This window comes from Danio rerio, chromosome 19, assembly GCF_052040795.2.
Source record: "Danio rerio strain M-AB ecotype USA chromosome 19, GRCz13ab, whole genome shotgun sequence".
Classification (NCBI taxonomy): domain Eukaryota; kingdom Metazoa; phylum Chordata; class Actinopteri; order Cypriniformes; family Danionidae; genus Danio; species Danio rerio.
The window spans coordinates 20,576,540-20,590,295 of record NC_141039.2 but is presented as its reverse complement, the minus strand read 5'-3'; the positions used below and the strand labels follow the sequence as shown (position 1 = coordinate 20,590,295).

At 35.4% G+C, this 13,756-nt stretch overlaps 1 protein-coding gene across 10 annotated transcripts in view; it reads left to right on the top strand.

The window, feature by feature from the left end:
• Nucleotides 1-13,756, top strand: part of p3h4 (prolyl 3-hydroxylase family member 4 (inactive)) — a 78,392-nt gene that overhangs the window by 17,036 nt on the left and 47,600 nt on the right. For 5 of the 10 annotated variants that reach the window (XM_087294875.1, XM_087294873.1, XM_087294874.1 and 2 more), the window contains 3 exons: nt 2,766-2,915; nt 3,014-3,185; nt 4,371-4,499. In XM_087294875.1, coding sequence (XP_087151001.1) covers nt 2,766-2,915; nt 3,014-3,185; nt 4,371-4,499 — 451 coding nt within the window. Of the gene's footprint in view, nt 1-89; nt 177-2,765; nt 2,916-3,013; nt 3,186-4,370; nt 4,500-13,756 lie in introns of all 10 variants that reach the window. The other 5 variants (XM_087294877.1, XM_087294878.1, XM_087294872.1 and 2 more) reach the window with 3 other exon arrangements.

The window sequence follows — 13,756 nt, the reverse complement described above, 5'->3', positions numbered from 1 at the left end:
AGCTTTTAAAAGCATCAGGACTGTGGATGCATGTTCATCACTTTTTGTCTAGTTTATTTGAAGAGAACCAATGACAGTTGCGTTTACAGATGCTGTTCCAGACACGGTTGCTTCACGATTCGGGTCGCGCGCATCCCATCAGCTGTTAGCGCGAGTGATCATCATCCTCTCATTCGGTATTCATTTGCTATCTTCTGCTCCCGTGTTGGTGATCACAATTATTTTACTTCTCGATTCTAAGATCACATTTGCATGCATATTGGGTCATCCTTATATGGTTATATATTGTATACACTTAGATGTACTTAAGTTTATCTTAAAAAGTACTTAATACTAATTTTTAGTACATTAAATACAAAATTAGTTTGGGAAAATAGAGCACTTTGAAAGCAGTATTTAGCACACTTTCTTTCTTTTTCTTACAATTTGTATATTCTTTTAATATATTACTATTATACTTTAAATTAGTCATAAATATATTTAAATGTTTAAAATTAGGGTTCAAGTGTATTTCTAGTTGTAACTAAATATTTTTTTAAAATACAGATGTAGTATGTTAAAAGTACATTTAAGTTCAATTTCAGGGTGTCTCAAAATAGCACAGTTGAGTACACTTAGATGGTATTAAGTTTATCTTAATATATACTTAATACTATCTTTTAGTACATTAAGTACAAAATTAGTGTGCGAAAATAGAGCACTTTTAGTACATTACTGAAAAGTGTACTAAGTATACTTAAATAAAATGTACTTTAGTGCAGTTTTTTTTTTTACCTGGGATGCTGTGTGTACAAAGAAAACAGCATCTGTGCTTCATCAAAACACTTTAATTTTTTTGTGCAATAAACCACAAGTCCAAAAAATACCTTATGGGAGAGAACAAAAACTTAGCAAAAACTGAGAACACAAATATATAAATAAGATGCAACATTACAGCACATATGTGAAATGTAAAGACATTTTGTGAAAATGTACTTCTACTTAAAATTACTTAAAAACTTAAAATTACCACACTCAAAATCAATTTAAGTGTTCATGATAATATTGCATTCACATTAAGTGTACATAAGTACAACTTTTGGAAAAATGTACTTCTACTACAATACATTACTAATAGATTTTTAATAAAGTCAATTTAATATAAACTTAAAATTACCACACTCAAAATCAATTTAAGTGTTAGTGATAATAATGCATTCATATTAAGTGTACCTAAGTACAACTTTTGGCAAAATGTACTCCTACTACAATATATTAATAATAGATTATTTATATATTAACTTATTTTAAACTTAGGAATAGTATGTAAACAGTGTACTAAAAATCAACTAATGTTTAGAGCAATTAAAGCACACTTTTGAAAAACGCTAATAAAACTCTTTTGGATGTTTTTTTCTGTAGTGTACTTTATTGTAGTACACTAAAGATTTATTTAAGTATTACTGGTATTTAGTATACTTTTGTCAAGTATACTAAAGTCCTACTGAAGTATAAACATACTTTTAATTAGTATATTTATAGTGTAAAACCATCAAACTTTTATTTAACACAAAAAAATAACTGCGCCACCATGACGCGTGCTACAGACCTCTACATTATTATTATTATTTTTTTTATTATTATTTTTATTTTTTTTTTATTTTTTATCTAACCATCTAAATTGTTATGTGGTTTGGTTGTCAAAGTTTAATAATTTGACAGTATATCCCAGCAAATTATAAATAATTGGTAGATTCACAATTTAAGTAACAGAATTAGGCATGCATTTATAGTCGACACAGAAAGTGTTGATGTCTGTGCATGATTTTAAAGCAAATTCTGGCCAAAATGGGCATTATATGGTGTGATTTTTAAATGGGCAAAATGTTGTCGTCATTATGATATAGAGGTCCACTCTCAGCCAGAAAGTTGCAGTATCATCTATGAAGCGTGTTAGAAGTTCAAGAGGGGAGTTGTTTACTTAAACACCTCTGTATCTCATATGCTTATTAGTGGTCAGTGTTTTGTGTCATTTAGTGTGACGTGATTTACATTAAAAAACCTACTATTTTTACACAGTTTGATAAGGAATTCTTAAATCATTGTTGCCATGTGGCAGTTTACAATTAGCATGTTTACATTTATCATTTGGTGACACTGTCATATGGTGGGATCATTTTTCCAAGTTACACCATATGATACTTTTTCACCCTATATTACATACACCTGTTTTTAAATGTAAATAAATACATATTCTAAATCTATTAAGGTAACTGATAGATGTACATTAAATTATGATTAGTTTCTTATGATTATTAGATTCTTATGATTAGTTTCTCATCAATTTGACGTGCTGTGAGGTTTGTGGCTGGTGGGGCACTTACTCTTTTAAAGTCAAAAGTCAGCTTTACAAACATATCCACCCTAAATATTTTCCAACAACTGATTGTGTTTCTTATACCATATTAACATTTTTTTCTATACACATGGCAGGTATATATTTGATTAAGGAAGAAAAATGAATCGGAATTGAAAATGCCTCCCAAAAAACACCCAGCTGTATGCTACTGACAACTATAACAAGTGACACACAGTACCAAGGCGGATGCACTCTCTCTCATACACACACACACACACACACACAGAAACAACACAGCACCTAGGCAGATGCGCTGACAAGATGTATTTCAATCTAAGAATGGCAAAAGAGATATAGTTAATGTATCTACTGTAGAGACTATGTGCTTAATCTAGACACTAAATCATTTTCTGTTATGTGCACATAGATGAATGAGTTGGAAAGAGCCGTTTCTGCAGCACACACATATCTGCAGCGAAACCCTGGGGACCCCCTTTTATCTAGAAGTGTGAACTATTATAAAAGCCTGTTTGATCTAGAAGAGTACCTCATAGACCATGAAGAAAAGTCATATGAGGTATTTAATCTCTCTTATCCTATTTATCTAATGTCAGTGATTTGAAGCACATTTACATTACTAAAAATCGCTTTATAACATTCATTTCCTCTACTCAGGCTTTGTTCCTGAAGGCTGTGAAGCTATATAATTCTGGGGATTTTAGCAGCAGTGTACGTGACATGGAACTGACAGCTGCTGAGTATTTCACTAAATACCAGATGTGTTTGTTGTCCTGTGAAGGGTCATATGATGTTCAGGAATTCAAAGACTTTTACCCAGCCTTAGCAGGTCAGTGATACAATGACACATTCACAATTTCAGATCAAATAGCTATCCTACTAACTAAGGCCCTGTTTACACTAACACATTTTAGTTTTTAAACGGCGTTTTAGAATGAAAACGATCTGTATCCACACTGGCGTTTCACCTAGCGTTTCTGAAAAACTCTCTGTCAATACTACACCACCAAAAACTCACATCACCTGACCACACTCTGGCATGAAATGCAGCGTATGGACGTCTGAGCTCCAGGCATTCTACACAGGTGAGATCTGTGTACGTCTCACTGTTCATCAACGATCTACTACTGGATTTATTCTCACTATATTTGTTAAACATGATATTTAATTCATCTTGTTGTCTATATCTAACAACATATTCCCCGACTTTTGTTCTTTTGAATGTATTACTTCTCAGCTAACCTGTTTTGGCTAAGCGCAAAGATAAGTTAATTAATTAATGTAACCACGTACACTGATTCTGCACATTTGACTGATTGCTTGCTTTTATTTCACGTAATGTATAAACTTATTGCACGTTATACTTTAATAATGGCCATTATTGATTATTAAAACTGATATTCAGCAAAAGAGGGTGTATGTTTCGTATTTTCAATGAGAATAAAAGGAGGCAGTAATGTTATAGGCTTTGTTTTTTTATAAATATGTATACTTTTTCAGTGAAGATGACACCCATATAAATATGTAGCTACACATTGCCTCAATATTTTTTGGTGCCTGTTAAGTTGCTAAAAGCAAAATGAAAATAGGCAGTTCCTTATGTCATGTTTTCATTTTATTGTTAAAGTAAAACATCGTAGCCAGGGTTATGTGAATGAGGCTATAAAGCACACTGTTCCCTTTGAAGATTTACTGATGTGATGTGTCCTCGGGAGTTTTTTTCTCCACCTTCGGTTTTAGATGTCTCTGTTTTCCCCATCCACACTGACACAGAGCAGCAGCATTTTAAAATGAAAACAGCCTCTTTAGCGTTTCCAAAAAGCTCAGTTTTCAGCAATCGAAAACTCTGACATAATGTGGACGAATGGCGTAACCGTAGCAAAACTTATGCAGTTTTAAAACTAAAACGTATTAGTATAAATGGGGCCTAACTAAATATTCTAACACTGGTTTATGCAGTGAAAACATTTGTTTAAATTTAATGGCCTCTCTATCTGTCTCTTTTTTCCCCTAGAGTTGTATTTTGAAGTATTGCAGTGTAAAGTAAAATGTGAGGAGAATTTGATGCCCAATGTTGGTGGTTACTTTGTGGATAAATTTGTAGCCACAATGTTCCACTACATGCAGTTTGCTTATTTCAAATGTAAGTATTACACAAATAAACTCAGACACAGCTACTGTTAATCCTCCCAGAATGGAAAAATTTTAAAAGCATATTAAGTTAAATAGGCAAATATGCAATATGAAGTTTATTATCATTATGTCTGGTAGCTATGATTGCAAAGAAAAGTGTCAACAAGAAGACACCCACTATGTTAAAGATGTGATCCAGTCATGTTTCTTTAAAATTGATGAGGACTATTATATCCCTCCAAACTAGTCTTCTATTTCCATTGATTTTGAAAGTTTGATGACAAAATGTAGCTAGTTCTGTCATGACAACTCTAGATTTAGTATGGTTATAGATATGTATATAGACATGTTGATGCATTTGGTAGTTGTGGCATAGCTCTGTTATGCTGCTGCTTTAATTATTATGGCAGAGCAATTACCAAGACTTGCTACTTCCAGTATATTCACAGACATGCAGTCTGATTCTGTCAATTCGGTCTTACTAATTCTTGTTTTGGTGGTGTCCAGACATTAGTCCTGTCTTGTCTAGTATGTTGTGCTCGGCTCAAGTTTTCTCTGGTCGAGCACTCTTATATCTCATCAATGTCTGTCTTTCTCATTGTATGAGCACTGTCTTGACTGCGATCGAGCCAGGCGTGCTCAGGATGCTTGCTTTTGTCTTAGTTTGTTTGTTGTTTTATTCACGGCATGGTGTTTTCGTTCTTGAGGCTCCAGTCTAGTTGGTTTCAGTTTCAGTTGGCATTGGGATCAAAAACATGCATGCCACATGTGAGTGCATAGTAAGTGTTTTCATTTGTCGCATGCTCGTGTCTTGCATTCTGTTGGTGTTGTTTAGCCAAGTATCAACCTCCCACTTTCCCCTGTGAACCAAATATGGAAGTAACTGAAACTGCAATTCATCTAAATTCTGCTAGTCCTGGCTCCATGTAGAGCAAATTTCGATTAAGTCACCTGTTAAAATGACCAACTTTACAGCAGAAAAACAGTTTACAGCCTGGTACAAAAAATGATTCTGGTTCATATAGCTAATATTACCCTAATGACAACTGTGAGGGAAGTGCATTTTTTTAATAACTCATCTGTTTCCTTTATATTAGATTTATTAAGTCTGCATAATTAAGGGTGTGGCCCCTTGAGTGACAGCTAGGTCTCAGTGGTCACTGTCACTTCACCTCAAATGATTCTGGATGATTAGCTGCTGAACTCACCATAAACATTGTATTTTTGTTTTGATTTATGTGGCTTTGCACTGTCAGCTGCCTTTTTGAATCCTATCTTACAATTATCAGATGTTATGGCATGCTTTGTGCACTTAATTGTGCTCACAAACTATTCATGTGGCCTACGTTTCCCAGGTGAGGGAAATTTTATACTTGTATACCTTCTCTATAAATGTATTTATTTTATTTAAGATCATTTATTATTAATAATTTTCTTTAGACCTGTAATAATTTTCTTTAGACCTCCAGAATTTGACTGATTAGCTGTATTCTCTAGAACAGTCATCTGAAACGATGTCATACAGTGTTGTGCCTGGATTTCATAAATAGCCTTGCATTTACTAACACAGACTATATCTGAAGTATTTGGATGTAATTTGCGTTTTCCACTTGTAAAAAAACATTATTAGAACAGTGTTTGATGGCTCAATGTATTACAACAGTGTTTTTTTAATATAAACACTTTATTGATGTAATATATAACCAAGCACATGTGATCAGAACACAAACCCGTCGCAGGCAATGATGTATTAAGCATTTCTCCCATAGGAAAGCCCATCTAAGCAAAATGATAGCAGGTGTCTGTAGCTTTGCTTACGCTCCGCCTCTTTGCCCTTGTTTGGTATACCCCAGTTGGTGCGATGACACGCGAACAAAATGGCGACGGTTGGCCACGCCTACAGGCAGCTTCTTTTAGGTTCTTCAGAAACCTATGGGTGATGTCACAAATTCTGCATCCATATCTTTTAGTCTATGTGTTTAGCACATGGTTTGTGATTACATGCACCACGTGCTTTAGTGTTGTCTTTCATGTGAACACGCAGTTAATGAGTTCTCTCATTGGCTGCGTGTTCTAGTCCTGTTTTTTATGTGAGCACATGGCTTGTATTGTCTCTGTGTCATGTGCTCTTGTCTAGTCCCACTCTCCTTGTTAACTCCTTATTAGTTTATTAAGTTTACCTGTTTGTTTGACAATTATTTCTCCTTAGTTATTTATAGTCTCCTCACATCTGCTGTCCTGTGTAGGACGGTAGAATCTGAAGACAAAAAAAAAAAACAATGAAAATTGGTTATGTTTAAACAAGTATTTGCATTAGCAACATGCATTATCCCCTAGCGTTGGGTACCTTGGTAACCTTGGTAAGCGGTATGTACCGGATCAAATCAGCATATGAATTTTGGTGCTTAGGGAACGTATGAGTGCAGTACAGTGCATTCAGCCTGGTTTTCGGTAAGCGAGAGTGATCAACACGCATGATCACGTTCATCAAATTTGCTTAAACTAACCATTTTAAAGCATATTTTAGAAGCAAGGACTCTGAAACAGCAACGAGTTTTACAAAAGTTGCGTGTAAGGGGGAAACATGTCAAACTTAATGACACATTTGAGGGCTCAAAGGTAGAGGAATGCCTCTCTTGCGTGCAGGTGTCACGTGCAATCACTCCCTTGGGCATTCCCTCTGGCGGCACTGCGCGCATCAGTTCCCCGCATTTGACAGAAGTTGATGCCCAAATTGACACAGGAAATAAAAAGATTAAACTTCAGTCATGTTCATGATGTGAAACGCTATTAAATTGTCTACTGTTGATTATATTAGACTTCTGTTTTCAATAGTGGTTTTAATACTGTTAATATAGAAAGTCCTGCTATGCAGAGACCATTATTAATCAGGAATCCATTGTACATAGTTTTACGTTAAGAAAAGGCTTCTTGAATTTACAGTCAGCAAGTACCAAAGAACAGATGTAACACATTTATCAAATATAGTTTTTAGTCACGCATGTAAGTCATATTCAACTCGTTTAGTTTTGCCTTCATTCATTTCCGTCTTCAACACGTAATTTATTTACAACACATTTTTAACCATAATAGTTTAACTAACTCGTTTCTAATATTTACTTTTTTTGTAATCTTCCCCATGTTGACAGTCAGTGCAAAATATTTTACTAGTTATTTTACAAGATAGTTGTATTCAGACAAAGTCCCTTTTAGTATTTTATAATCTTTTATTAGAAAGTTGAAATAATTGGTCAAATTGTTTTGTAACTGATTTGTTGTGTATATCAAAAATATACAGTAAATATTTCTAAATGAGGCTAATAATACTGACCTTAATTTTATTTAAATTAAAAACTGCTTTCATTCATTGAATAAACAATAAGAAATACAACTTTTTATGAATTCAGAATATTCTTTTTAGGAAACACTGTAAAAATTTTCAGAAAGATTATTTTAAGTGATTGGGAGGGCAAAATAAATTGACTTCAACTGTAGGCCTGTCTGTCAGTTTACAGGTGCAACAATGTGCCTTGATGTACTTGAATGTCAGAAATGTGTTCTCCTACACAAGTACAAAGTTGTCAAATGAACAAGGAAGATTATTTTGAGTTTAAGTTATTTAATTATCTTGTTTATGAAGACTGCAGAGTGATGGATGAAAAAAAAGACTTTGAATATATTTTTTTTAAAGTATTCTGTGATATACTTGTTAAAATGTGCTCCTAAAAGTATGAGGTAACTTTAACTCGAGCCAGTTATCGTGGTAACTTACTCTCTGTGAACTTAAGCTAGTCAGGAGCAGGTTTAATTCTCTAAACTCTGAATTTCTGTTGGTCTTTTTTTTTCTGTTGGTTTTTTTTTTTTACAGACAAAGCGAAATTTCTCGCCTTATAGCCTTACCTTTCCACCCACCTATTTTTATGTGCACTTTGGATATGCGCATAAAAAAAATCAGTTGATGGAAATGTCATGATGCACATAACTTTTGAAAATAGGCATAACAAATATATGCACATAACTGAGTAGGATAAACTTTATTCGGTAAGAAAAGTTTTGCGTAAACTACGATGGAAACACTTTTACTGAACAAATTCCAGTATGCGCATTAAAAAAGGTTTGTTATAAGAGATCATATAATGATGAAAATGTTTGTGAATGGACAAACCAGCACACTGAGCACATTGTAAAACGTCTGAAATGTTGTTTGGTATTTCTAAAACCATTCTAAAACCTTAAACATTTCAGTATTAATGTTATTATATTATTAATTATCTCCAGAGCATCTGGGGCGTGTAAGGCGTCTGGCTTAAAAAACCATCACGCGTTCATTATCTGTCTGCATTTGTCTTCTGAGGCACAAGCTGTTTATTAAATAAAGAAAAGATTCACACAGCTTCTCCTACATTCTGTTTTTACTGTTAATATTAGGCGCCAGTTTATCAGGTTTTATCAAGTTTTGTTCTTTTTGATTCATTGAATGGAAACGCAGCCATATTCCAGTTTTGCACATGAATTTAATTAGCATTTTTGGATTGAAACATAGCTATTACCTACATTTCAGTCACACAAAGAACAAAGTTGCATATGAGAATGGCTTGTCCCTTTTTAATAAATAATTAGCTTAAATCTTACTGACCTTCGACGGACAGGTAATGTAACTAGATTATTACTTGATACACAAACTATTTTAGTTCTGATTACATTCTAAATGTCATATGAACCTCTGGTGATGCGGTGGCGCAGTAGATAGTGCTGTCGCCTCACAGCAAGAAGGTCGTTGGTTCGAGCCTCGGCTGGGTCAGTTGCTGTTTCTGTGTGGCGTTTGCATGTGCTCCCCACGTTCACGTGGGTTTCCTCCGGGTGCTCCGGTTTCTCCCACAGTCCAAAGACATGCGATACAGGTGAATTGGGTAGACTAAATCGTCCGTAGTGGATGAGTGTGAATGGGTGTGAGTGGATGTTTCCCAGGGATGGGTTGCAGCTGGAACGGCATGCGCTGCTTAAAAATGTATGCTGGATAAGTTTGCGGTTCGTTCTGCTGTGGCGACCCCAGATTAGTAAAAGGTCTAAGCCGAAAAGAAAATGAATGAATGAATGAATGAATATCAACCTCTACCACTTGATCAGTAATAAAGCCAAACACACAAGTGCACTTTTAAATCCAATAAAAACTATTTTAGAAATGTTATCTTAAACTAATTAACGTGTGTAAAAGTGAGAACCTTAGATCAAACATTTCCACTGAACATTAAGGTAAGCTTATATGCATTCTTGTTTTGTCAAATTTGTTGTAAAAAAAACTATGCAGTAGCCTATTTTATATAATTTAATGCAATTAGATCTAAAATAACTTCAAAATTACGGCCAATTCCCCAATTTTTCCTAAGTGAAAAGTTAATAAACGTTACACATTACATTACTTTTTTATTATACTTAAATATTTTAAATGTTAACTTATGCATTAACTTAAGCAACTGTATTCTAATGTTAACTGTCTCTGTTTTACTGATGCAATGGTGTTGCTTTAATAAATATATGGTCATGTTTGCTATATCTTTGCATGAGCACATCAAGTTCAGCTGGAGAAAGAAATGCTGATGTCTTTTTTCAGATGTTGCCATGGTGACTCGTAATATCTGTGCTCCATTGATAATGCCTTTTTATAGCTGCAGTGTGCACGCTTAACTCTGAGTTGGTCTACTCAAAATTGTTTGACCAAACTCAGGCCCCGTTTACACTAGTGCGTTTTATTTCTAAAACGGCATTTTAGAATGAAAACGATCCGCGTCCACACTAGTGTTTTACCCAGCGTTTCTGAACTGCTCTCCGTCCACACCAAAGCTCTGAAAACGCACGTGACCACACACACACTCTCGGGCAAGCGCTGCAGAATTTCTACCCAGATGAGAGCTCTGCTAGTCGGACTGCTCATTAAGCATCTCCCGCTGGATCTAATCTCACTATATTTGCTAAACGGGATATTTCATTCATCTTGTTGTCTTTATCTAACGACATATTCCCTGACTTTGGTCATTGGAATCTATTACTTGTTCACAGGTAACGTGTTTTGGTTAAGCGCAAAGATAAGTTAATGATTAATCCATGTACATTCTGTATATTGACTGATCGCTTGCCTTTATTTCCTATAATGTATAAACTTATTGTATGTTATACTTTCATAATGGCCATTATCGCTTATTAAAACTGATATTCAGCAAAAGAGAGGGTGTGTTTTGTATTTTCACTAAAATTGAAAGAAGGCAGTGTCGTAAATTCGACGTCTAATCAATTACAAATTATCAGACCAGAGGTTTTGAATATCAGAAAATAGACTTTATTCTCCATAATAAAGCCGAGAAAGAGCAGAGCAGACCCCAGAGCATTCTGAAGTCTCTCCTGGACACCTTCTGAAGTCTCTCCTGCACCTTCTAAACTTTCAGTGTGTTTGTTACAATTTTTATACAGGATTATTTGACACACCCCTAAGTCTCTTTTTAACTCTTGACCATTTTTGAATAAGTTTCTAGTCTAAGGGGTCCTGCTATTCTTGGCTCTCAGCCCACTAGCTCATGTCAGCAGAGATGTTACAGGTCTGTGTCAGCAAAGTATAGATGCAACTTATGCAAAGGAACTAAGTGTTTACATACATTGTTATGATAGGATAATAACTTCAGACCAGAGGTTTTGAATATCAGAAAATAGACTTTATTCTCCATAATAAAGCCGAGAAAGAGCAGAGCAGACCCCAGAGCATTCTGAAGTCTCTCCTGGACACCTTCTGAAGTCTCTCCTGCACCTTCTAAACTTTCAGTGTGTTTGTTACAATTTTTATACAGGATTATTTGACACACCCCTAAGTCTCTTTTTAACTCTTGACCATTTTTGAATAAGTTTCTAGTCTAAGGGGTCCTGCTATTCTTGGCTCTCAGCCCACTAGCTCATGTCAGCAGAGATGTTACAGGTCTGTGTCAGCAAAGTATAGATGCAACTTATGCAAAGGAACTAAGTGTTTACATACATTGTTATGATAGGATAATAACTTGATAATATGTTACTCATTCTATCTTCTGACACATATAGCTTCATAGAAGTATTTAACATATATGATCAGTGCTTTACATATTCAGTTATTCTACACAATCAGTCACTCAGCCTTCTCCTAGTGGTGCTTCTGTGCAGGCACTCTCATCTTACACAGACATATCACTGTATTTTTAACACAGGCTGGCATGTTTGCTGCAAACACTATACATTTTGAGAAGAGAAAATTAACTGCTTTACACTTAGAAAATACTTCACACTAAGAGAATAGAAATCTTCTTCAATCCCTCCTCTTAAGACTTTAGTCTTAATATTATTGTCTTTTAACCCCAAAGTGCAATTTCATAATCCAGTTCTCTTAATTACCTCTATCTAGTGACTGATATAAGCCACATAGCTGTTATCAATTGACCAGATTATGCCACCGTACTTTGACAGAAGTCCAGCCAAACATCTTCCCTCTTGATTTGAAGGAAGTAAAAGACTGTTCTCTGTTTTTCTCTTAACACATCAAAGACAATAACGTTTTAAGCAAAAGAATTCAGTTGGTTCAGTGCTAGCTGCTAGTTTTCACACTCATGTAGATTATACTGAAGTGATATTATAATAAATATGCAAACAAAATCAATATGCAAACGTAAAAAGCATCAAATGTTGATCTTGATCTTTGCTCATCCTTGTTTCTCTTCTTCTAAGCTATCAGCATCTTCACTTGACTTTAAAAAGATGTTGATGGAGATGTGTGGTTGAGAGTCTGAGTTCTGAAATCTGCAGTTGTGCATTCATCATCCCTTGACTTGTGGCACTGCTGTATGTGGTACTCAGGCACATTATCAGAATCACTCTTTACTTTGCTCTGATAAACTCTTGCTTCACGTTGCACTTAGTAGTTTAGAGCTTTAGAATATTCAGGCTCCTCTGTTTCTGGTCAGCTTTCCCTTGCTGGAGTTGTTCCCCTTCGCTCCTTTGAGGCATTGGTACCTCATCAATGGCATCCACTTTGGCAGCTGTTGGATTTGCCCTCATCCAGATATGGTCCTTTCCTCCTGAGCTCTCCAGAGCATCCACAGATAGACTTGATCAGCTGGACCAATTGGACCTTATATCTCTGCCCTCTCACATGGCTCCTTTCTGGTTTCCTGCACAGATATCGCTTTGCACATGGCAATTATTTGTTTCTTCATTAAAGTCCCTACTGTATTAGACATCTTTGCAAACCATTCCAAGAGTTATGTGCAAGGTTATAGGTGAGATTATATGCAAGGTTTTATGCAGTTTCATGTGGTTTCTTGCAAGGGTCTTATGTGAAGTTTCTTGCAAGGTTTCTTTCAAGGGTCGACCCAATAGCAGTTCATGCGATGCAGTGTTAGATGCTTGTTTCTGTCAGTTTCCATGCCATCACTCACCAATGCACTTGTTAACACATTAATCCCATTATGTTTATTATTTTTCACATATTTCATTGAGCGTTGGTCTTGATGGATCATCTTCATCTCTTTCAGCCATTTCTGGTAATTGAGCATAATACAATTATTCTCTCTTTTGCTTTATTCATAATTTTTCATACTCCTTTAGATGTTTTTTATTTATTGATCACTTATTAACTTCATGAATACTTTATGAATGCAAACCCATTATGAACTTATTTCTGAAGGCATTTCAAAATTTAGGAAATACTTCTCTTGTCACAGATGTAATAACTATCCCTGCTTCATAATCTGCTCCTGATGCTACCTCTAATCATCTACTCATCATAGTTTCTCAACTGTGCTTGTTTACAGAATATTTCTCTATCTAGTCAACACCAAAAACAGTCATCTGTCACGTTCAAAATAAATGTTCGGGTGGATCCAATAGCGAGTGAACAAAGTAATTTATTAAACACAGTCAAACTCAAAAAGGCAGGTGTAACAAAAGAGTGAGGTGCTAAGGCTAGGGGAACAGGACAGGAATCGAACAGGAAATCAGGCTCTAGCAGAAGCTCCTCACGGTCCTGAGCACAGACAGAGAGACACACATGAGCACACGTAACGAACTGACAATGAACATTAAACACGTAGCACTTAAATAGTCACGATGATGTAATTCAGCTGGCGAAAAATCAATCCAGCGGAGTGACGTAAGGCCACGTGACCAAAACAACACACGTGGGCCACAAAAGCAAAACAAACCCACATGATCACACAGACATTCCGGAAGAGCGCACAAACCTGCAACCGTGACAGT